The 25,233-nt window shown below is 40.7% G+C and overlaps 1 protein-coding gene across 4 annotated transcripts; it reads left to right on the top strand.

Moving 5' to 3' along the window:
* Positions 1–35: 35 nt before the first annotated feature.
* On the top strand, positions 36–24,407 carry rxrba (retinoid x receptor, beta a). Of its 4 annotated transcripts, XM_056399281.1 has the most exons (13): positions 36–157; positions 962–1,110; positions 3,146–3,381; positions 4,653–4,806; positions 4,980–5,159; positions 7,761–7,781; positions 10,376–10,536; positions 10,736–10,865; positions 12,100–12,232; positions 15,085–15,120; positions 17,055–17,146; positions 17,301–17,406; positions 18,077–24,407. In XM_056399281.1, the coding sequence occupies exons 2-13, from the start codon at positions 1,095–1,097 to the stop codon at positions 18,222–18,224; spliced, it is 1,413 nt and encodes a 470-aa protein (XP_056255256.1). In that variant the 5' UTR covers positions 36–157; positions 962–1,094; the 3' UTR covers positions 18,225–24,407. The 4 variants fall into 4 exon arrangements, with proteins under 4 accessions (XP_056255256.1, XP_056255257.1, XP_056255258.1 ...); XM_056399282.1 differs by lacking the exon at positions 7,761–7,781; XM_056399283.1 differs by lacking the exon at positions 15,085–15,120.
* The last annotated feature ends 826 nt before the right edge of the window (positions 24,408–25,233 follow it).

The following is a 25,233-nucleotide window of genomic DNA, read 5'->3' as shown; positions in this document are numbered from 1 at the left end:
TGTAAGAGAGCACTAAGCCAAATCCTCCACCATCATCATGTTTTCATCCTTGCAGGGGGAGGGAGGGTTGACTACGAGGCAAAGTGGGGGGAGAGACAGACACACACGGGGCCTAGTCGCCACATCTTTTCATGCGAAGAAGCTGTGCCGCTAAACCGTCAGTAATCCGTATTTATTTGTACTAAATATATACATACAACATTTAGCCAGTTTATGAATACGGGAATGAGATAGAGGTGGAACAGGCAGTGCTAAACGGGTTTGTTTTTGGTTCTGTAGCTCTCCTCCGATGCATTCGGGCTAACTAGCTTGCTTGCTAAGTTAGGTGGCTAAACGTAGCTTTAGCACTTAGCTTGTTTTGCCAGCCTACACCAGACGTAGCTCAGTTTCCACAAAATGAAACGTCAGGCACCCGTTTGCTTTATACGTCGTGTCGAGATGCGTAATATTTTAATTTATATTAAAACAGGGTTGCTAATACCATCCACTTAGCTTCACGGTTGGTACAGACGTTTCAAGTGTTAGCTAGTAGCTAACGTTAGCTTGCAAGTACGGTGGTTTGTTGCCATCTGTCTGGGCTCCATCTACACACTGGGATGGGACTTTTTTTTTTTTTTTTTACTGCGTTTAACCAAGATAACACAGTCAGTGCTTAGTATCAATGTACTATTGCTTAATTGTTAAATAACACATTGTATTTGCCCTGTGCTGCATTAGAACAAGACAATCCTGGCATCAGCTGGGCAGCTGGCTGTTTTGCAAAGTCCTGCTATAACGTTACATCAAATGCCAAAAATGCATTAATTACACAAATATTTCTATTGACAGCCATACAGACAGCCCATGGCCTTGTAATGGACAGAGTTTTGTTCGTTTTGTTTTACATTGTTTTGAACAAATTGCCGTTCTCTGTACCACTCTATTATCTTATACAGAGCTCTTTCTTGTGTTGGAATTTCAGACCCGTTTTTGGTTTCCCAAAACGACTCCGGCCCGGGCCTCAGTCCGCGGTCTAGAGTTTGATAGCGGGCTGTGTGAGACGGAGGCACGTCGGTATACAGCTGCCAGCCAGCCGCTGTGCTCCAACCACCATCATGGGAGACAGTAGAGGTGAGAAAATAATAGTACATATTTCGTTAACAGCAGTGCCACAACATGAATGTCTAGCAATTGGAAACTATGGTTGATATTAACTACAACAAATTGTACCTACACATTTGTAATCTTGCCTGCTGTAGAGTCAGGCCTATGAAATATATTGAATATGATGAAACAAAAGCGTATCCAAGACTTTGCTTAAATGACAGAATATTGAAGCCTTTTGAAGCATGTTAGTGACAGTGGGAACAGCTGACCTATAACTCCCCCTGACTTCCAGAGCAAACAGTCATTAGAAATGTCTGTCAGTGTCAGTTATTCAGATTTCCATCCCACCAGTTGACTAAGGCAAAGTGGACTTTAATACAGTGGTGAGTATTTAGAATGAATCTGTTTTAACATTGTCTCGTTTCAGCATACCCAGTTGTATAGTAATATTGCATGCACTGTAATGGATTTAAATTGTGCACCATAAAAACCCAGACTCCATGAAGATATTGTTACTGTGACCGTCTTACTTTTTAGTACAGTATAAATTTCTCTGTTGGGTCCAGTGTTAAACAGTAATTTGAGATACATTGTATCGTTGTTGCACCTCTATTCTTACACCAGGAAATTAATGGAAAACCACACCAGTGTGAGTGACATGCTCAACTTGTTTAGCTACACAGGACTCTCCACTTTCTCACTATACACCTTGAAGTAGGTGTACAAGTGCTTACATAGTGCTGTGTCAGAAATTGATGAAAACATGAAGAAACAAATACCTTAAATTTCTGAATAGAGGAAAAGAAATGTTCTCAGTAATTAAAAGCATGATACCCTGCATTTGTTGAGTTGATAAGTATCCACATGGTTGTGCAAGCACTGGCCTCCAGAGGCCACAGCAGATGATTTTGTGGGCATATGATTGGTTGATTTCTTTCCCGTGCGTTTGAGGCAAGAAAAATAGATTAGATCAGATGACAACCAAGTACACAGCCTTAAGCAGAGAAAATGCAGCACACAGCTAGCTGCAGCAGAAAGCACCAACTAAATACAAACCACAACATAAACAAAAAATAAACAAAACAACTGGCATAATACAGATCTCAAGCAGTAGAAGGATGGTGGAGGAATGATTCAATCAGCACTATATCCCCTTGTGAGGTTTGCCATTTGTTTCCAGCACAGGGGGAAAATATAGTAAAAATGGTAGAAATACATTTTTTATTTAATAACATGTAGTTAAAGTCTGTTATTTCATGTTTCAATAAATCTGACCCAAAAATAGCTCACGATTCCATCAGATTCAGATCACAAATATAAAAAAAAAAAACATACATCTCAGGTAAACGTCACTGCAGGTGCTGTGTGAAAACTGATGAAAAATTTGGAGAAATATAGGAAATAGCTACCAAATACCAAATGTTGCTTTTTAGTTGTCTGCTGCAGTTTCATTAGGCACCAAACCCTGTGATGTGAAAAGCGGAGCACATTGTACTGGGAATGGAAATCAGCTTTGTTTACTTTACACTGTGCAATGAGGATTTTGAACCAATGTGTTTAGCAAATGATTGTCAGTCAGAGGTTACAATCAAGACAGCGCCACAGTTGACTTGTCAGTAATTACTAGCGTGCCATTTTTGTTCATTTAAAATACATTAAGAATAGAGCAAAACTTCAACATTTCTTTGACCCAGACGGGACAAAAAATAAAATAAATAGTTGCAAATAGAGATGGAGAGTAGCAAGACTGCTTTGTAGTTGTAGAAATCGTTAAACTATGGATAGACTAATACATTTGCAAGTCATTGGTTGTATATCAAATTTAAGCTCCACCACCCACCCCATTGTTATTATTTTACTGCTGGTATTTGGTTGATAACTGAACCAGCATATTTGTGTATGAATGTGCCAGTTGTTACAACGACAAATTTAAGTGGTCTTATTAAAACAACACCCGTATCACCTCTACTGATAAGCTTAGCCTTTTTTGCACCACATTATTTTCATTCATGATTACCTTTGCTATTTATATATCATCCGTTCTGCTGTCTCTTATCAGATTCCCGCAGCCCGGACAGTTCATCTGTGTCCTCCCCTCCATCAGGCCAACGCTCGCCCCCTCTAGTTCCCTCAGCCGCAGCTTCCATGACCTCCCTTCCTCCCATCACCTCTGCCGGGGTCAACAGCCCCATCAGTAGCATCGGCTCCCCCTTTTCCGTCATCAGCTCTTCGCTGGGCTCACCCTGCCTCCCTGGCACACCATCAGTGGGCTATGGCCCCATTAGCAGCCCGCAGGTAAGGGAGGACTCATGTATATCAGGTATATTTTTAAACTTACATTCCTTTACCATTCACTTGTTTTCCTGCTCTATAACGCTTCATATTTTGCTTTATTTTGCACGCTTTAGTAGTTTCAAATCTAGCTGCGGTGTTAGATCTTTTACAGTGTGAATAAGATATATCTTATTAGGCCAGAGAATATATACAGTTCACATGAATTAAAGTTTTCTGTCACTATGACGGATATTCCACAATTGGATTCCAGAGAGGTCAGCAGAATTTTGCTCAGGACCCCAGGGAGGTCAGGACTGGCTCTGGTGTTACAGGACTTGGGAATCGGGAAATTGGGAAAGTTGATTCAGGTTAGCTAGCATGAATGTGCTTTTACTGGAGGACGGCTACGACATATTGGAGACTCATGAAACTGTCAAAAATAAATGGAGATTGGCTTGGCTCTGCAAAATTGGGGAGAAGGGCAAGCCATATTAGTTAATGGTGCAAAAAATCCACACAACCAGGTGTGTTTTTACATGGTGTTACTTGTTAGCAGGCGTCGAGGGCTAAGGGCAAGTACACACTGTTCACCTCTTTCTCAGCTTCATCTGTCAGGTGATGCGACACTTGCCTTCTCTAAAAGAAGAACAAAAAGCAGGACAGTGGGTACACGCCCTAATGTTGGGGCATCCTCTGTAACCTGTTTTACAAATTGTAGATGCTTGTGGACGATGTTACAGTTGTGGTATTGACAGTTTCTAAGATTGTCTTGATTGCTGCAAACAAAGTGACAGTTAATCCATCTCCTACTGCAATACAAAAATATCAAATAAATCATGTCATGACGTGAAAGCATAATTAAATCAAAATTACCGACTTTAATTCAATATCTTGCCCTTCATCACAGAATAGTTGATAGAATGGTTCTCATTGTATGTCTTACTTTTCCATGAGGTCATATATATTCTGCTGACAATTTTTTCAATTTGTTTTTTCCCCCACTCTTTTTTGTCTCACCCATTTGCGTAGATCTTCACATGCCAGATGTCATGAGTTTTGTTCTGTACACCTCTTGTTTTTATCAGTTAGTCAGAGAGAGATATAAAAGGTCGTGTGGGACTTAGAGAGTAGGAGGAACAGGACAAACAGTAAAAACAAGGGGTGCACACTTTTCTCATTGCGATCTAATGTTTATTGTGCTGTCATGGGTGGGGTTTTAACCATGTACTTGACATTCTTATGGAGGTGGAAGGGGCATCTGGTGTTTACCATCGTTTCTGTCATTCCTTCAGATCAACTCAACAGTGTCCATGTCGGGGCTCCACGCAGTGAGCAGCTCTGATGATGTGAAACCTCCACTGGGCTTGAAGCAGCTGTCGTCCCACAGCCCGGGGCCGATGCTTTCCCAGAAACGCCTTTGTTCCATCTGCGGTGACAGATCCTCTGGTGACTACACACCTTAAATACAACTCCTATTTTCTATTTCTACAAACTGCAAACAATTGAATAGTTGGTCAGAGTCCCCGAAATCCTTTAATTTTCAGCTTTGAAAGAATTTGTCATTCCTTCCTTGTCTAAGTTGTTTGGCTCTTTTCCTCCCTCCCCCCCACAACTTCCAGGTAAGCATTACGGCGTCTACAGCTGTGAGGGCTGCAAAGGTTTCTTCAAGAGAACAGTGCGCAAAGACCTGACCTACACCTGTCGGGACAATAAAGACTGTATGGTGGATAAGAGACAGAGGAACCGCTGCCAATACTGCCGCTACCAGAAGTGCCTGGCTATGGGCATGAAGAGAGAAGGTGAGCAAACAGGGAACTTCAGGACACCTTGAATACCACTTGTTCTCAACCTCTTCTGGTCACAACCCCTAAAAATGAGGCCACTTGTGACACCTTTTCACACACACTGTTAAGTGTTAAATGCACAAAGTGGTGCATGTTCTTACAAATTATGATAAATTATTTGAGGCCGACAGAAAGCTCTGACAAAGACTTTGATTGACTTTGATGAACTTGATTTTTTAAAAATTGGTTATTTATTGTGTGCAGAGAAGCTGTGGTGAATTTGTTAGGGATAGACAGGCACACATTTCATTCAGCCTTGCAGCAGCACTCCACAGTCATATTATACATCATGGAGGGGGGCAAATACAGTGCTTTCAGAAAGTATTCAGACCCCTTCAGTTTTTCACAACTTGTAATGTTGTAGCCTCAGGTGTAAGTTAAAAAAAATCCTCCATCAATCTATGCTCAATACCCCATAATGGCAAAGAAAACAGAGTTGAAAAAAACTGAAATATCTGTTGACAAAAGTATACAGACACTTTGCTGTGACAAATTTAGCTCACGTGTTTCAATTCATTGGATATTCATCAGATCAGAGACTCTTGTTTCTCACACTCTGCCATAAAGCCCAGATGGGTGGTGTTGCAGTGATGGTTGTCCCGCTGGAAGTTTCTTCCAACTCCACATCGGGTCTCTGGAGCTCAGCCAGAGTGACCATCAGGTTGTTCACCTCTGCTCTATTGGCAGTTCATACGACCTTGTGGCTTGGCTTTTGCTTTGATATGCATTGTCAGCCATTAGACCTTGTATAGACAGGTGTGTGTCTTTCCAAGTCACGTCCAACTGAATTTACCACAGGTGGACTCCAGTCAAGGTGTGGAAACATCTCAAAGGTAATGGGATGCACCTGAGCTAGATATCAAGTGTCATATCCAAGTATCCAAATACTTACGTCAACGTGATATTACAGGTTTTACTTTTTAATAAATTTGCACAAATTTCTAAAATTGACTGTAGATTGATGATCTGATGTAGATAGATCGTGTTTTTTAGTGTAAGGCTGCAACATAACAAAATGTGGAAAAACTAAATGGGTGTGAACACTTGGAGCATGCAGTGTATGTTAGACTCTTTTAACACTCATCAGTGATGATGTTGACTGCTCGGCTGTTTTCTGCCTTTCTGGTTTTGGAAGAAACTACTTCCCTTTAGCGGTGGCATATTTGGTCTGTGGGACTGTCATTACTGATAAAAAGGCCCACTGCTCACATTTATCAGAAAAAAATTTGCAAACTTCACTTTGGCTAATAAACTCCTGCAAACACGATGGCTGTTTTGCCATTTCAGTGGTGCATCGTTCAAAATCAAAATTTCAATCCGGGACACGTCATTACATGTCATCAAGGGTCTCCCTTTCTGAAAATCCTTTCAGCATCTCTTTGATAAATGGCAGCCTTCTTTTGCCAGAAATTAGAGGACACAGTTGTGCATCCTTTGCATCCCACAGTGTCCTAAAATCACTTGCAAGCCACTCGTATAGTTCCTAAAAGGTATTTGCTGCCCTCTTACATTTTTTTATGCTTTCACATTGATCTTTTTTCAGTTGATTCATATCAGAAGTCTTTATTACATCCACCGTGCTTCAGTGTTGTAAAACAATAAACCATGGAAAAGGCACAAGGGGGTTGAGTACATTTAATAGGCATAACAGTGTGTTGTGGCAGTCCTTGTCTAGTCTGCACATTACATAACCATGTCATATTTACCAGGTGTTGAGTCTCCAGGTGGCCATCAGTCAGCAGTAAACATGTCCCATGATTTGACCATTGAAAAAGTGAATGCAGCAGCAAAGCATGTTTTAGCAGATATCAAATTGGAACACTGTTAAAAAGATTCCCGCCATGTTTATAACAAAAAGTCCGAAAGTCAGTGGAATTTTATAGTACATCATTATATATTAGTAGGAGTGATTGTATATGATATAGCTGATTTTATTCATGTAATGCTCAAAGTGCTTTACATTAAAAATGAAACAGACAAACCCGTTTAAGAACTACAGCTGATCTGTCTGCTGCGTCTTACCAACGAAAATCACATTAGATCCATTTTAAGCCAGTCAGTCTGAGATTATCTGATGCTAAATCTCTGATCTGAGCAGTGTAGGTAAGAGTTCACTGTGCTATACTTTCCCATTTAAGATTAGGACTGACTTCCCCAGCATCTTACGAAGCTACATTTATCGTAGGCTGATCACAGCTCAGTTTATGTTTAATAGGTTGCTGAGATGTGTGGTCACTGTCGTTGCCACTATGACCACAGTAGTCATTGAGTAGTAAGTGAATGCAGATGAAAGGAACATTGAAGGCAACAGCTTCCTGTTGCAGGTACTGCAACTTCACCCATAACCTTAAATAAGATTTTTTTTCTAGTTTAAGGTTATAGGTGAAGTTAAGCTTCAGTGATATTTGCACGATAGGGGATAGGAAGAACGAGCACAAAGTGGTAGAGGGGGAGATGGGGGTGGGTAAGCCTTGTAAACACTAACCCCCTTTCCCCCTGTCTTCCTCTTTTTGTTTCCTCTCGTTCTCTCTCTCCCCCCCCTCCCTCCTTCTGTAGTGGCCAAGATGAACGACAGATGTAAGGAGAAGAGGGAGGGAGGGGTGTATGTCTGTGCCTGTATGAGTGAGCAAGAAGCAGAGAGATAGTACATTGCATATTATTTAGAAGGAGCTAGTTAAGAAACTTTTCCATAGTGTCTTGCCAGTACTCGGAGGTGGACCAGTGCCAGCCTTGAATCACATCCCCATGTTTTTTTAACCTTTACAGATCCAGGGAAGGTTTGCTGAGTAAGCTCTTTAATCATCATCCTACTTTACTTTAAAGTTACTCATTGTTTATTCTCACTCCGGTGCTGCCCACTGAGATCACAGTTACTACAGTCAGCCACAGAGCAGTTCCACTTCTATTAAAGAGCATTAAATACCTTGTTTAAGCATACTTTGATACTTGTAGTAGAGAAAGGATAAGACGGACACTGAATTTCCCACACAGATTTTTCAAGCCTTTCCACAGTGGCAGCTTTCCACCACAAGCCCACTTTTCAAAATTGCTAGCTGCTGTCAATGCTTTTCTTTTTCTGTATCAAAGACAGACACTGTGACCAAGAGAGATTAAAAGTGATCAAGTAGATTAAAATCTGGATATTTTCAAAATATTTCCTTTGCTTCACATTAAGTGAACATACTAGGATTTGGTTGTCAGACATGTTAATTAAGCAATATCACACGAGAGGGAGTGTTGTACTGAATATCAGCACGGCTGTGATTTGATGACAATCATAGATGATATTCAGAACAGCATCACAACCTGGAGTGTGATATTGCTTTTATACAACAGTTCTACAAGTGCCATATTAGTTAAATAAGCAACAACAGATTTTGATTTGTTTGTTTCTTTCCTCATTTATTTGACATCACCAACAAAAATAGTTAGCAATAGCAACTGGACTGGTACTGGACTGTTGCTAAGCAACACATAAACATTTTCCTGACCTGCACAGTGCACACTAGCTTGCTACTTTGTCTACACGTTACCTCAGGTGTGCGATGAAGTGTCCAGGCTTCTTCCCTTCGTCCTCTTCTGACGACCAGACAACATTTAATTCAAACGTTACTTCTGGAAATATTTTCATCTTTGCAAAGTTTGTTACAATGTAAGGTAGATAACGACCGTTAATGCAACGCTAATAAACGGTTAATAGAACACCTGTGGAGTGATACACGTGGTTAAAAGTCCCAGTGCTGTTATACTCTATATCAGCATTCATGAGAATGCCTCTCATCCATCAAATTACTTGGTCAGCACTAACTGTTGTATAGTAATCAATAATTAATTAATCAATAAAAGAATACATGATATTTGTTATTCCTTGATCGAGGCTTATTTGAACAATTGATACATAATGTTTACGTTGTATTTGACTCATAAATCAAACGTAAAAATGACCCCACATATAATTAGTATTGTATGTATTAGTACATGCCTCCTGCTTAAATTCTGTTTGTCACTATTGAGCAAATATCCAAACTAAATATAACGATTTAATCTACGAACCTTTATGGAGTCAGTTTGATGAGACTATTTCATAACACAGTGCTGTTCATATGTATTTAGACAGTGACATTTGCCATTGTATGGAGCAGCTGTCATCTTGGACATTTGGTTAACAGTGTTGGCTTTTTTAAATTAACTGCATACCCCCCAATTTTAGGACAAAGGAGCAAATCAGATGTTCATGACTGACCATGCCTGGCACAAAATCTCAGCCTGTGTCCACTGATGTCTGTGGGAGGTAGACTTTTGACAGGAAAGACAGGGCAGTCAGAGGGTTTTACAGCATAACATTAGATACGATGACCTGAGTTCTTGAACTTCATGAAAATGAGAAACCCAGTTTCCTTAAACTGAGTAAGGGATTAAGAGAAACTTTGTCACTGTAGATATCTGTTCTATAAAAAAAGAAGAAAAAAAAAGATTTTGCGACAATACAAAATTGATAGTCTGGACAAAATGTCAGATTTCATCACCACCTGAATGTCGCTTTAAAACCATTAGTTATAATGATAACAATAACATCAACAACACGAAGAATAATAATTATGTGTGTGGTGTATGTCTTACAGGGTCCATTACTGCCTTGGTAGTGGGCCTGAAGGAGTATGAAAGACAGTATGAGAGACTGAGTGTATCATATATCTGTGTCACTCTGTTTTCCCACTGTTTTGCACATTTTTCCTCATTAATTTGGTCTCACTCTTTTATCTTTCTCCATTCTTTTTGCCTCTTTTTGTATGTAAATCACCTACACCGCTCATTTTCCCTCATTTCTCCTCTTCATTGTCCACTCCTACTTATCTCACGTTATCCATTCTGTTGTCTGTTGGCACATCCTTCCTACTCATCCTTCTTCCACTACATTTCCTTCACTTTCTTTGCTGTTCCTCTTGTTGTATTTAAAATTGCCTACCTCTCCAAACCCTTCGCCTCCCCATCCTTGTCCATTCCATTTCTTTTGCACCTTTCCTGCTTCTCTGTTCCTACATGTTGACCATCTTTCACCCATCCCTCTAATCCACGTTTTCTCCTTGTCTGCTCTCTCTACTCTTTCTCCTCTTTCTTGTCCTTTATTGTTTTCTCCTATGTTCCTCTCCGCCCAATCCTCCATCCTGCAGCTGTCCAAGAGGAACGGCAGAGAAACAAGGATCGAGACGGTGAGGTAGAGTCGACTAGTGCAGTGAACGAGGAGATGCCTGTGGAGAAGATTTTGGAAGCAGAGATGGCTGTAGAGCAGAAGACAGAGCTTCATGCAGATGGAAGTTCAGGTGGCAGCTCTGTGAGTAGTCTGGATGGTAGATATTAACCACAAACTGTCTTGCATTGAGGGTTAACAATTGAAATTATTTTCAAATCAAGTTTGACATGCAGATATTGAACATGTGAGATGATTGTTGTTGGTATGAATCATACAGTGTCTGTTAATCACATTATTTGATGGAATAATTATAATAATCCTCTTAATCTGCATTATCCAGCCCAACGATCCTGTCACCAACATCTGCCAGGCAGCAGACAAGCAGCTCTTCACCCTGGTGGAGTGGGCTAAGAGGATCCCTCACTTCTCGGAGCTGCCCCTGGACGACCAGGTCATCCTGCTACGTGCAGGTAAACTCTCAGCCTGACCCGAGAAGGTTTATTGAATCAGAAGTGATTCTGCTTTTTCCTCCACAGCCAAAGAAAAAACACGGTCTGATGCAAACTCTGGATATGTTCGTCTTTTCAGTGGCTGCAGAGATTTAACTTGCACTCACACAGCATGAAAGAAAATAAAGGGAAAGTAAGTGGGGTGTATCGTATGTGAATGCTACACGAGAATATTTTAGACAAACAGTTATTGTAGTGCAAATACCAGGTTTTTTGTGGGTCCTTGAAATCCATGAAAGTTTGCAAATTTGAGAAAAAAAGCAAGGCCTTGAAAGTTTAAAAAAAAAAAAGGCATAAATAGACATGGCTCATTGAAAGTGCTTGAATTTATATATTCTATGCAAATAGAGAAATGGAAGTTTCTTGGATATTTTATAGTCCTTGAAAAGTCCTTGGAATTTGATGTTTAAAAGAGCCTGGGAACACTGAAATACAGTTTTAAACACCAACAACTGTAGTTTTAAATCAACACCTCTGTGGCACATTGTCATGAAAACTGAACATGGCCGGGATCAGGTGGTCGATCCTAGTAACATGACGTTCACACACATGGATACAAAGCAGCTGTCGGGGTGTGTTTTGTTGCATTGAGTGCATAATTTACATATTCTGCTCCGTATGGACAGTTGTTTCCAATTGTTGGCAATTTGTTTCCACATGCCATTCTTCTTTTTTATTTCTGGTAAACTCATTAAAGACACATTGCAGAAAAATGGAAATTCAGAGACTGCAACGATCAATTTTTCCTTCATTGTGTTAAAGTTAAACAAGTTCCTTCGCATAGTGGTGTATAACAGTAAACAGCTCTGTGCTTATGTTTCAGCAGAAATCAATATGATCACAATTGACTCTCTCATGGCAATCACTTGTGCTGTGTCCAAGGATATTTGCATAAAGTTGAGCCTTTCTCAACTTTCCCTTGTCGTGTAGCTTAGTCCTTTTTGAATGTGTCGAGCTCAGCAGGGGGTGCAGGACTGCAGAGCCAGGTCTGTCAGCAGCTGTTGCTGTCCCAGCTTTTTGAATAAGAGAGGTTAATATTTACAAAATAGTGACAGTAGGTGTTTAATGAGAGATTTTCAATTAGCAAATTTGGTCCTGGAACATTTCGGGTATTAACAAAGAAAATGCAGCACAACAGTAGAATATTTAGACATTTTGATTCCCTATAATTACTGAGACACCAACTCTTCAACAGGTTGGAATGAACTCTTGATTGCATCGTTCTCCCATCGCTCCATCTCAGTGAAGGACGGGATTTTACTGGCCACCGGCCTGCATGTCCACAGGAACAGTGCTCACAGTGCAGGTGTTGGAGCCATCTTTGACAGGTAATACACAGATACATATGTACAAACAGTATAACTGTGACCGACATATTACACTAGTGATTTCCCCAGTATTCAAGAGTTTGGGTGGGTGACCCAATTGAGAGGACATGCCACCATAAAACTATGCAGTTGCCAGAGCATTTTGGCGTAATGTGATTTAAATGTTTTTTCAGAGTCCTTTCTACCTCACTCTGAAATCCAAAGTGTTGGATCCCTGCTTAGAATAGATCCGCTTCTACACAGTATTAGGACCACCTACTCTTAGCCTGAAATAGACGGACCCGGAAAGGTCAGGTAAAGTCCACAATCCCCTCTTTAAATCACCTGGTAATTCCACATCAGTCCTGAAAGCTAGATGAATAAAGAAAGAACACTTTCCTTTATTTATCCACATGATTTTTTTTTTTTTTTTTTTTTGACTCTGACGGTTTAGCACTCACTGTTTTTATAAGCTGAACACACGTTACTCAGGTTTAGCTGGATTAGTGACTGGGATAAGAACTTAAGATACTGTGTCTTCATCTTTGGTTGGCTGCAGCTGCTGTGTTCTGCGTTGGCTGTGATTGGCTGAGAGACTTTGCTGCTTCAGTACTGCCTGTAGGGTGACAGCGCATGCCGGGGAGGCTGGTGACTAATGCTTACCCATAGACATGCATGCGCACACGCGCGTACACACTCAGTGGCATAGCACCTATTGCAGCATTTGATAGTGTGATCATGGCTGGCTAATGTACAATACTAACTTGTGAATATATAATAGGAATGCCCCTTAAAATACTTGAAAATATGCAAGTTTATATTCCATTATTGTAGAGGACAATGCAGAGGCCATGGGTATATATTGTGGTGTGATGTACATTTTCTTTATTGTCTCTACTGTCTTTACCTTTATTGTCTTTGGATTATAAAATAATTATAGTCTTCACATAAACCAGACTGTCAATTCGTGATCATTAATTCATTAGATACAAATGCAGAAGATACAGATAATCATCTGTGACTGGCGATCACTGCCACTCTTGTATCTTGTATCTTCTCTAAGGTCACAACATTGTTAAATAAGTAAACTGCCCCCGGCACACTATAAGTAATATTATAGAAACTGTGCCTTATGTGTTTTCTGGAAGCTGCTGTTTAATTGGTGTCCACTATCAGTCCAGAGTCACATATATTTCTATCTAAAGCAAGCTTGTTAGTTTGAGATCCTGATATATTTATTCCATGATCACTGGAAAACCAAACATAAACACAGTTACAGCCATGGCCTCTCCAGCCGTCTGTATTATTATCACTACAAACCAGTAATGACATCATTCAAAACACATTTTTTGCAGAACGTTCTTTAATTAAGATGCGACACTTAATGCCATAATAAATGCTGGTTCGTGTCATAATGTTATTACATTATCCTGTTATTTTACATTAGCAGATTTTAATGCACTTCCTGTGCTGTTAGTGAAACATTCTGTTGGTCATTACATCATCACCTGCTTTAGTTGAAAAAATAAATAAATACTGCAAATCTCGACTTTTATATGAAACCCCAAGTACATCACAACGTGTTTAATTCACTGTTAATTACACAGTAATTACATTGTTATAAAGGGTTGATTTTGCTGAGAAATCCAGTCCGATTTAAAGCAAGCTAACTGGGCTCATGGCACACGGCTCAATGATTTTCCTCTGATACATATTAATTTTTCTGATAGCACTGCTTCTAGCAGCAGGCTTCTGTTTCAGCTTGGCATCAGCATCTGTTTGAAGCTACTGAATCATGTTATCAAGGAGGATGTAAACAATAAAATCTTTGGATATCATTTCTTTGTAATGCATTACTTGGATTAGACTTCTTACCAGGGAGGACCGGAAGTGCAAAACAGAGCAGCCAACAAAACAACTGAACAAAGCAGAAAACAAGAAAATAGAACTGCACAATAGAAAAATATTTCACAACACAAATTGGGAAAAGAAAAAACACCATATTTCAGTGATGCAACATTTTACAACAGCAAAGAGTTGGTAGCTACTATTTTTGTCATTCCAAGCAGGAAGGACACTTGTTGACCCCTGCCTCCCTCAGGGAGGGACAATCAGGTGCACAAAGAAAAAGCAGAGCACATGTGGCCCTTTTCTATACACACTCCTTGTATTTGAGTGATATTGTAGCCATCCACTCAGTGAGAAGAATGACAAAGATAGTAGGCACCTTTCTTTTCCGTTTTGTTGTATTTTCTGAAATGTTGTGTTTTCTGTTTTGTTGATTTACTAGTTGTTGATTTCTGTTTTGTGTGTTGTTAATTTGTTTTCTTAAATGTTGTATTTTGCACTTTGAGCCTCTATTTTTCACACAATTAAATCCACAGCTCAGTAAAACTTCCTGAAGTTGCTTCTTATGATGTATTGACATTTAGCTACGAACACCTATTAAAATTTGAGGGTTAATAGTTTTTGACTCATTAGTTTCATGTGTACTAATGGTTTTCTGCTGTTATGCATTTGGCTCATAAGATTTACCTCCTTTCTGCTTATTTTAATACATGTGAATATAGTGGTGCCTTATATAAGACTGCAATCTATGATGTCATAAAACTGATCAAATGTTTATCAGAGGTCCACATTTAGCAGTGTCAGTGTTTGGGTGAAGGTGCAAGATGTTGCAAAGCTTGAGCCCAGATGAGAAAAATGTTAACTGTCCCCATGCTGTTTTACAACAGTTTTAAATACATCAGATTTTCACCAGGTGAAACCATATGTCAGCGCTACCTCTCAGACTCAGAAAACAAACAGAATACTGTAATAATAATGTAACTGTGTAATGACATTGTAATAACACATTGTGATTGAATACACAGGGCGCACAATGCCGAGGTTGGGGCCATATTTGACAGGTAATTACGCCACTACACAAACACTTTTCTTAAACCCCTCCTCTTGAGTCAACATTGAAACAAACACAGAACCAAAGCTAAAAAGGTTGATGCTTTTAGGCGTTTCCGCAGCTTTACAGAGGTCAGCCGGATTACGCTAAAAGATTCTGAACAACACACGGTGAGAGCGGTTTGACGGAATCACTCGGTGAACTACAGGGGTGTGGGTTAGACGGTGATGCACTGCATTTTGAACTTGAATTCAGCAGCATATTTGGTTTGTGACCTTGATTGCTAGAAGTCTCGTCCAATCGCCTGCAGAAAACTTTTCAACTTTTGCCCATTAACGATGCCTCCTCTTACCAAACCAAATGCTTGTTGAGCCCTCGCCAGACCATAATGAGCAAATCCAAACATGTGGGCTGGCTTTGTGAAGCTAAGCTAGCTTTCCCAGGCCTGTAATGGTGGGATGTGGTTGTATGAGAAAATACTGTATTACTCCAGTTTAACAGTCAGGTCAGTTAGTCTTTAGAGGACGCAATTTACTGTTGAGCCTTTTGGAGGTGTTGTTGGCCCTTTTCAATCCAAGAAGATGGCTACTCTCCACCACTTTCAAAACTAAAGACGAATAAAACATTTATCCACTGTGCTGAGTGTGTATAACAACTTCATGGCAATCCACTGTATTGTGGGCTTGGGCGCTGTGAGTTCAAATCAGTCCATGTCATTAAAATCAGATGTCCGTTTCTGACGATGGATGATGGAGTAACAAATAAACTGTCTCCTTTCTTTCCCCTCCCTCCCTGGTCTGTATCAACCCCTCCTCTTTCATCCAAGTTATATTCTTGGGAGGAGAGCAGAAGTAGTTTTAAGTTTTAAACGTATTTAGGATACACATATGGTCCAAACTTAGGTTCTGTATATTATTGCACTACACATCTAGTGAAGCATGATTACCTCTGATTAAAAATGTATTTGGCAAGTATGTTGGCAAGTCTTTGGTATTTATCCTCTTTTTGCAGGGGTAAGTTTTTGTTTCTACTGTTTGCATGCATTGTTGTTGAATTACAGTTCAAGTATTTTTTAAGAATCAATGGATGGAATTTTAAATATGACATTTTTTTCCCCAAAGTCTGTATCATACCTCGTTCTGACGCTGTCTTCATTGCATCAGTACTTTACATCTCGAATAAAACGACGTGTCAGAGATGCATGTGGATACGCTTAGCAGTTATAAAATATAGGCCAATGGTCCACCTTAAAATGAGCAAGATTTAATCCTTGAATTATATTTAAAAAGGGCATTAATTGTTACTAAGTGTATGTTTAGCCCCTGGACTCTGAATGCCATGTTCTCTAGTGGAATAAAGTGGATAAAAAAGCAAGTTCTTTATATGTTTTTACTCTCCAGCCGTGGCAGATTTCAGCGTCACTTTCATAACACTTGACAACAACCTCCACATATTTGTTAACACAGTTAGTTATAAATACAACAAACACAAGCAGCCATTGAATTATTAAGAAGGAAAACAAAGAATCAGACACAGCCAGAACTTCCCAGTATTTGGTGGCAGCAGTTTGCCACCTCGACCAGTTTTAACCAGTGTTTGTTTGTATTTTCCTGCTGAGCCAGCGGTTCAGCCATGGCCTAAGTGGTTTGGATATAAAGTCATTACTCTGAGCTGTAACCAGAAATAACAATGTGATTATGCAGTCAGGTCCCTCTCTGTTGTTCTTACCCTCTTCTTCCCCCCTCTCCTGTTTTTATTACTTTCCTGCTCTCTTTTTTCCCTCATGTTCTTCCTCCTTCTCCTGTCCTTTCCTTTTCTTCTTCTCTCTTACTTAATCTGGCATTGTCCTCCTGTCTCCAAATGGGATTTCCACTTGCAAACCTCCTCTCCTCTCCTCTCCTCTCCTCTCCTCTCCTCTCCTCTCCTCTCCTTTCCTCTCGGCAGGGTTTTGACAGAGCTTGTAAGCAAGATGAGAGATATGCAAATGGACAAGACAGAGCTCGGCTGCCTTCGAGCAATCATCCTCTTCAACCCAGGTACACAGACGGGATGGAATATTGAAAATCAATGTGGAAGATATCATTAGGGACACCAAAGTGGACAATTTCATGTCTGAAGAACTGAAGGAATTTTAAATGTATTTCATTACCATATAGAGATAATGTTAATGTTCTCTGTTTTCACCTGAAGATGCCAAGGGTTTGTCCAACCCCAGTGAGGTGGAGCTCCTGAGAGAGAGAGTGTATGCGTCTCTCGAGGCTTACTGCAAACAGAAATACCCCGATCAGCAGGGCAGGTGGGTTATAACGCACAGGCATACTGACAAGAGTGTCACAGGTTGTGCTGTTGCATAATATTCAACTCAGCAGCTACTGCAGCACAGAGCAGCTGTTTGGAGGCTGGATATGATGCCGTTGTTTCTGCGAGGACCTTTTACTAGAGAGACAAAAAAGACGTGGATTTTTGTTAAGGCACAAATCTGCCGTTAGGAACCCTTAATTAATGGTTGGTCATTTGATAATTTGCACAGTTCTCTTGATAGAAATAACATGTTTCTGATGGACTGTTACAGGCCAGAACTGCTGCTGTCGCACACCTGTAGAATTTAGTAATGTCCTTGGAAACATGAAGGAATGCCACAAAGTCTGTGAAGTGATTGATTGATTGATTGATTGATTGATTGAATGTTGCCACACTATAACATGTACTTTCATAAACAAAGCTGGCAGAAGAAGGTAAAAAGACGTACTGTCACTCACCTGGCAAGACTTATTCAGGTTTAACGTTACACATTTCATTTTGTTTTCCTATTTATTGTAAGTTCTACTCTAGTAAGTTACGTTTCTACATGCTCAAGTGAATTTCTGCTTCGTGCATCTTCTGAATTCTCGTTTTCAGTTTCTGTCACTGACAGATCTGTGGTAATTTCTCACTCTGCTCTCCTCACCCTTCCCTGCTTTGTCCAGGTTTGCAAAGCTGCTTCTCCGGCTCCCAGCACTGCGCTCCATTGGTCTAAAGTGCCTGGAGCACCTGTTCTTCTTCAAACTGATTGGTGACACACCCATCGACACCTTCCTGATGGAGATGCTGGAGGCACCTCACCAGCTCACCTAGAGGAGCCAGGTTCGGTCCGATCAGGATCTGATGCACACCAGGATTACCGGCACGCCGCCCCGTGTTGGGTCGTTGGCTCTTTTCGTTGGGCCTCACTTAACTGCAGCACCTGCTGGTTTAAATGTACCGGCTCTCACACTTGTATACACGCACACACACACACACACACACACACACACGTATTCCCTGTCACCGGCTAATTATCTTCACACATGCAAATGCAGGTCTTTGCTTGCATGCATGGAGTGACATACAACATAGCTAATACACAGATGATATGGCTCTGAATGAACAGTATGCTAATACACAAACGTACTCAAACACACACACACACATTTTCACCATCTTTTCCCATTCTCCGTTTTCCACCATAGGGGTAAATGATTCAAGGAATATACGCCCTTTTTATCACACATATACAGTAAATGTCTTAATTTTAAGTTAGCCTTCAGTTTTCACATCTTCATCTCACAGTGGGTTTTTGCTTCTGCGTAACTGGTATACTTCCCCTGTTTTACTTGGGTTACTTAGTTACACTGCCAGCTGCACCTCTGTATGTTGTATCCATCACTAGCCGGTTAGTTATTCATGTATGGTTTTAGCTTAAAATCAGGTGCATAGCATTTCAATCAACTGTCCAACATCAAACAAGCCCACTTCTTATTGGTCAGGAGGTGTCCAGTAATGAACAGGCAGACACACTCTCCTGAGTTCATCCAATCTCGAAAACATTGAAATATTTTATGCATTTTTTTTTTTTTTTGAATATTCATGCTGAAACTTGTTTGAGTTTCTATTTTGAAGTACTGTACTCATGAAATGAGAGCTTTTTCCAAGGCATTGAAATCCAGGAAAAGGGGGCTGGGAGCACTTTGTTGAGCAGAAACTTAGTCCCTCCCACCCTGATGCGCACAGCGGGCTTTGTAAGGCAAGAAGAATGACTTGAATTATTATTATTATTTTTAGTTTTGATTTTATCCTTTTCTCTACTTTGGCAGTTGGTTGGCATTTTAAACAGCTTGAGGCTCCCAGGAAGTACAGCTTCATGCAAGACAAAAGAGTATTTGTTTCTCTTTTATCTCCTGTTCCCCCAAATCCTCCCTTCGCTGGTGGTCATTTATGCACTTTTGTGAGTTGTAACTGTGTAAATGTTCCCGTTTCCTAGAAATGGCCATCTTTTCTCAGAGACCTAAGACAACCTTGAAGGTACTATGTGTAGGGTTTTCTCATTATTGCATCATTGTCAAATCAGATGTGATGATTTGTTATCAAACTTGCTATAATAATATATATATATATATATATAATAATTGGCAACTTCCTGACAAAAGAACCACGTTATGGGAATTAATCTTGACTATCATTCTTGATAGGTTGCTGTCTATTCCAAAAAAGTCTTATTTTTATCAACTGTCCATTGACGATGGAAATTTATCTGCTCTCTGAACCATTCTGCCTGTAATCGTTCAGCCTGTATCTAATTTATGTGGCCTATCAAGTGAATAGATTAGACTGGCGTTTGACCCCTCTACCCAGCTGCTCCTGAAACATCCTCGTACAAGAGACTTAAGCAGTATGAGAGGCATTGCTTCGTATTCAAGATGCCGCACTCTGTCCTCTCTGTAAAAATTAGGTGTGAAAAACAGATTTTTTTTTCTGAATCACAAAAAACAGCAGCAGAGATAGAAAGTGTAAAGACGAGAAGAAATGATCTGACAGTGGCAATAATGCAACATTTCATTTCACCTGGTAGTTAATATCTAATTTGGCTAATCTGCAATACAGAACTTCTGTAGCCCACCGCTCATGGATAGATCCCTGGCTGTGGATATGAATTGGCAAATAATGAACAGACATTTGAATTGCAAATTGTCTTTTGAGTGTTATGTTACTATAATGCAATAATGAAATGAATTAAGTGTTATATAATGGAAATCCTACACCTACTACCTGCAGCTTTGGACTTTTATTCAGTGTGTATTGGCTCAATGCTTGCGACTTTTGTACAGTAGATGTAAATAAAAAAAAAAAACAGGAGTTATGCAGAAACAAATGCCTGTTCACCATCTGTGAATGGGAAATATGTGGCTCCAACAAACAAATTTAAAAGCTCTATTTTCTGCTGTCGAATCAGCCCTCCCTGTGATGACGTCACCATGAAATAGTTACTGAGCCCAGGGCCAAACCACACCTTGCTGCTGCTTTTGCACCAACTTCTTGCCAGTGTTTCTTGTTGTTCTTGGCAACTGATTGGCTGGATTTCATTGACAATGGCACTTGACATTTACTGTGATTGAAATTTTGTGGGCAACTGAATCTGAGCATTGCAGTGAGGAGTCAAATGCAGCTACCACGTGATCAGGAGATATAAAGCAAACTATAAATTAAACCGTCTACACGCTCTCGAAGAGGGGCAATACTGGGGTACACAAAGATTTATTACCGTTTTTGTTAGTAAAGTATTTTGGAAGAGTGTTGACATTCTGAGGTGTATTTAGCCTTCTTAATAGTCACCACATTTAATAGAAATTAGAAACGTACATTGTGCAGTATCATTCTACAGGGAAGAGGTACAGCTGTCCTCTACCAGGTGCTAAATAACAGATATGGTCTTTTAGTTAAGAATTTGCACATTTACATCAATGCAAACACAGTATGCAAGTACGCAGACAAATCAGACAGCCATTGTCCACTCTTTGAACAGGTCTGTTAAAGATGTAGATTTCCCTCTTCGATTTTTTTTTCTCTTTTTGTTATTCTATGACCCCTAAATATATTTCAGACTCCCAACTATGGAAAATGATAAGTCTTTGTACTCTGCCAGACACAGCCACAGCCTTTTGTGTTTTAGAAAGCAGTTAGGCTGGTGATGAGCGTAGCTGTTGAATTTTGGTGTCCACCAGCTACTTTGACCAGAATGAGCGATGAGCTTCCTGCCCTGCGGAGAGGCCAATCAGCTGTTCTCAGAGAGGATCCTTGGCCCTCCCCCATGTAATGTGGACTTGTAGGCTGGCAGTTAGATGACCTGTAAGACAGGTGGTTGTGTTTAACATGTCAATAAGTTGGTCTAACCTTGGTGTTGTTTCAGTTTTTCTCCATCCGTGCATACACACAGCCAACTCAACAAAGTAGTCTTCATTTCCGACATGCAGAGGAAAGTCAGCCCCTCGTACATCATTGCTGCCGCACGTTGGTGTCGGCAAAGAAAAGCAAGGTGGTGGTGGAGCTTATGAACCAACATCTGCCAGCATTGTTGTACTGTATATGCTGTGATACGGTCTCAGTGCTTTATGGCTTGAGTTGGTTCAGATGAACTAATATTAGCAGCCTTTTTTGAGTTTTGAGACTTCAGTGAAAAGGATTTTGTGGCTGCCAGGCTTCGCAATGTGCGATCTGGATTAGAGCTTAGCTATCCTAAGACAATTGGACTATGGAATGAAGTTTTTGAGTGCAACCCAAAATGAGACCCCCCCCCCCCCCCGCCGCTTCTCAGAGAGCAGACCGACTCTAGGACGCATGCTTTTGTAAATAATCTCATCTTTGGTTAGATTGACATCTCAGCAACTTTCTCTGCAGGATTTTATTTTTGGAGCTTCCTCTGTTGAATGTTTAAGCCTGCTGCTACTGCATCATGTTTATAGCCAGGGATGGGAATGATTACACAATCAGTCAAGTGCTGGAGGATCCGCTAGTTGACATTTAAATGCTAGTCACACACACAGCTGACTGAGCAAATGCCATCTTTGTTGATAATTCATCGAAATTCAAAATATGCAACCTGTATTCTTGTTGTGTCAAGATGTTTAAAACAGTTGTCATGCAATATGTGCATTGTGTTTCTGGCATTTGTAAATTCGGCTTAGTCTGTTACATAAATCAATATGAATTGGCAATGAAAGCACTTAGAATTCTCATCCCTCCACAGCAATGCATTTAAGTTTTGCCATGCCATTTCTATATTTCTCTATATTTTGCTATGAGCTTAAGCTTATTTAGAGAACGATGAACAGTATACAGTCGGTGCAGGTTCTGTATGCTAAGCCACCTTTTGCTGATCGGGCAAACTGTTTTTAAAAGCAATAGCTGGTGGTTCAGTATTTGAGGTTTTTGTTGTTTTTTTTTCCCTGCGTTTGTTAGAGGGTATGTGTGGCCACATGTGTATGCTTTTATGCACATGTGTATGGAATCTGTCTGCAGCTACGCCCTTTGACTGGCAGATACTCTGGCTTTGGCTGTGATGTGCTGAGCGCTGTTAAATTGATTTGTGGAGCAAAATAATGAAAAGGATGGATAGAGGAAAAGGAGCCAGGCTGGAGGGGTGAGTCACTGGCCTGTTGACCTGATGCTTTATCAACACAGCCCAGCCTCCTCCCCTCCTTCACTTTGCCCTGTTTCCACCGCTTTACTTTTAAGCTTAACAAATGCTTATTCACTTACCCATGTGGGCTGAAAATTACTGGCTTTGCATTGGAATGGACTTGCAAAATAAAACTATGATTCTTGGACTGTTTGAAAAGGATGTGAAGCTTTTAGTGGAATAAGCGTTGGAGAGCTGTAAGGAAGGGATTCAGTGCCGTGTGTCCCTCTTTGCTTAACTTTACTTGACGGCAGAGCAGCGACGATCTGCGGTCGCCATGGGAGACCGCCGGATCGCACCGCACCGCCCACAAAATGTTTGTCGTTGCAACCGTGTGCACTCAAGGCAGACGCATGCTGTGACCTTTTGACTGTGTAGCAGTATTGTTGTCGCCATCTTTGTTACATTTTGAAATTACTCGCTTTTTGAAAATAAAGACATTGATTAAATATGCTTTTTTTGAAATGGATCGCAGGCTGTGACCGAAGAATAGATTATGTATAGATAAGAAATCAGGGCGGCATTTTTACTTATTGACACAGGCCCCCTGGAGCCAAGGCCCATCCCGTTATGATCAATGAGGCGCAGTGTATGCTATGCAGCCTTGAAACCACCACCCTCACTGGTTTGTTTATCACTGCCAAGCTGTTTGCGGATGTGGCCGTTTTAAATGCAGGGCCACTCAGTCCCCAGTGCTTGTTTGTCATGTATGTTGTGATTATTGTGCAGCACACTAAACAGTGTGCGCTAACCTTGGCCTGTGTAGTGCATACTAAAGAGGGGCCCTAATAGGAATGGAATGACAGCTCGTGTGAAGAGGGGAGGACTGGTCAGAGGAGAGAGAAGTAGACCAGTGTGTGGCCCCCTCCGGGTGCTCAAGCTGTGCATTGGTGCTTTTTAAAGGGTCCCGCAGCCTGAAACCGTCTGCTTCGGTTTCAAAGACACAGGGAAATGCATATATGAGTGAAATGCAAATAAAGAATTAACAGGGCTAGCCTAGCCTAGGACCTGCTCTTCTTCAGTTGGATTTGGTGAGGTGTTTCTGCAACCGGGTCCACAGCAACCTGACGTGTTCACTGCGTTAGAGACGTGTGTGGCTGTAGCTGGGTACTACCAGCAGTAAAGACAAAAGCTCCATAGTCTGTTTTAGATTTTGAGGCTGTAATTGTAGACACACAGTTTGAAGAGCCACCAGAATCCACAGGCCTGGTGTACAGGCAACACCTCTGAGCAGGATCTGGTTCACACTGAATGAACTTGATGGGAGGGATCAACTGAATATGACTGATCTCTTTGAAGAGGAGGAGGTTGTTGGTTTTTAAGGTTGGAGGAATTGTGAAGGGGTACGTCAGAGAGAGAAGGAGGGAAGAAAAGAAGGGCAGGGACATTAAGAACTCGGATCAGGTGTTCATTTGTCAATTTGAGAAGTAAAACCGAAAAACCAATTTTCCAGTAGATCTAGAATCTTCCTTCATTGTTTACTTTCACCTTTAAAATTCACACACTGTTTCTTTGTCTTGTTTCCTGTCTCTCTCTTCTCCAACTACGCTATTCATCTTTTGTTTATTACAGAGTATTAAACAAATACAAGAACTGTAAAATCAGAACCGAATCTGTCACTCTTATTTTTAATTTTTCTCTCTTTCTCTTGTGTCTGTTCCTTGTCCTGTTTGTATCCTACTCCATTGTACATGTGGAGCTGATTGACTATTGTGTGCTTTGGGGATTGAAAGAGGAAAAAAAATATGAATAATTTTTTCAGTCATTAATTCTGAATCTTGTTTCTGTTTGTTGTATCATGTCCGAGTAAAGGTTTTAATACTGTACGTCACGTGTTTTTCATTTATTCACATTTGAAACTCTATAAAACGTTTTATTATTAAACAAAGTTGTTAAGTTGTTCCAGGTCATTTCTGATTTTGCAAGAAGTAAATGAAAATTACATTTAATCACAGTAGTTACAGGCTTCAAACACACTGTAGGTTGAAAATTACCAGAGTGCTCTCATTTCCTTAGGGCTCCACATAAAACACCCACTCTCTTTCCATGAAGTGGAACGTCCCGGCCCGGCTCCCACTGTGTCCTGGAGAGATGATGGTACGCTCCTCAGTCCAGCAGGACCCCAGGGCCCCGGCTGACCGCTGGCACCGCACTCCCACCTTTCAAACTCTAGAGGGAGCACCGACCTCTTGTCCTCATCCATCTTTCTACAACCATGGTCTGCTGATGCTCCACCCACCCCGTCCTCCTCCTCCTCCTCCTCTGCAGATTAGAGCTGCATGGTGGTGAAATTGCTCTGAATTGCCTCCCCGCCTACTTTTTGTACCTTGGCCAATAAGGAAGCAGCAGAACTGGGATCAGAACATTTTTATAGGTAAATTTCACCCTGCGCTGGTAACTGTTTTATATCTCTTCATGCCACCTCCATCAGTCTGTCTCCTCCCTTAACTGTGACAGTCTGTCCAGAGCATGATCCAGAGTAACTGGTCCTCCTCCTGGCTTACAGAAGCTAAGACTGTAAAGCCTTTGCACGGCTTAGCGCACGGCTCAGGGCCTGAAATGATGCACAAAACTTAAATTCAATCACTGTTATCTAAGTTCTTTATTTTTAGGTTCTACTTAAAGTCTGTCTGCCCAGTTTTACACTTCTTC

Source organism: Seriola aureovittata, chromosome 16 (assembly GCF_021018895.1).
Source record: "Seriola aureovittata isolate HTS-2021-v1 ecotype China chromosome 16, ASM2101889v1, whole genome shotgun sequence".
Lineage (NCBI taxonomy): Eukaryota > Metazoa > Chordata > Actinopteri > Carangiformes > Carangidae > Seriola > Seriola aureovittata.
Note: the sequence above shows the minus strand (reverse complement) of the source record. Positions and strands in the feature narration are given on the sequence as shown.

Excerpts from the sequence above, each read along its gene's own strand:
- rxrba (XM_056399281.1), top strand. Across the intron at positions 3,382-4,652 it reads GCCCCATTAGCAGCCCGCAG|ATCAACTCAACAGTGTCCAT; the intron begins GTAAGGGAGGAC and ends TCATTCCTTCAG. Across the intron at positions 10,537-10,735 it reads GAAGTTCAGGTGGCAGCTCT|CCCAACGATCCTGTCACCAA; the intron begins GTGAGTAGTCTG and ends TGCATTATCCAG.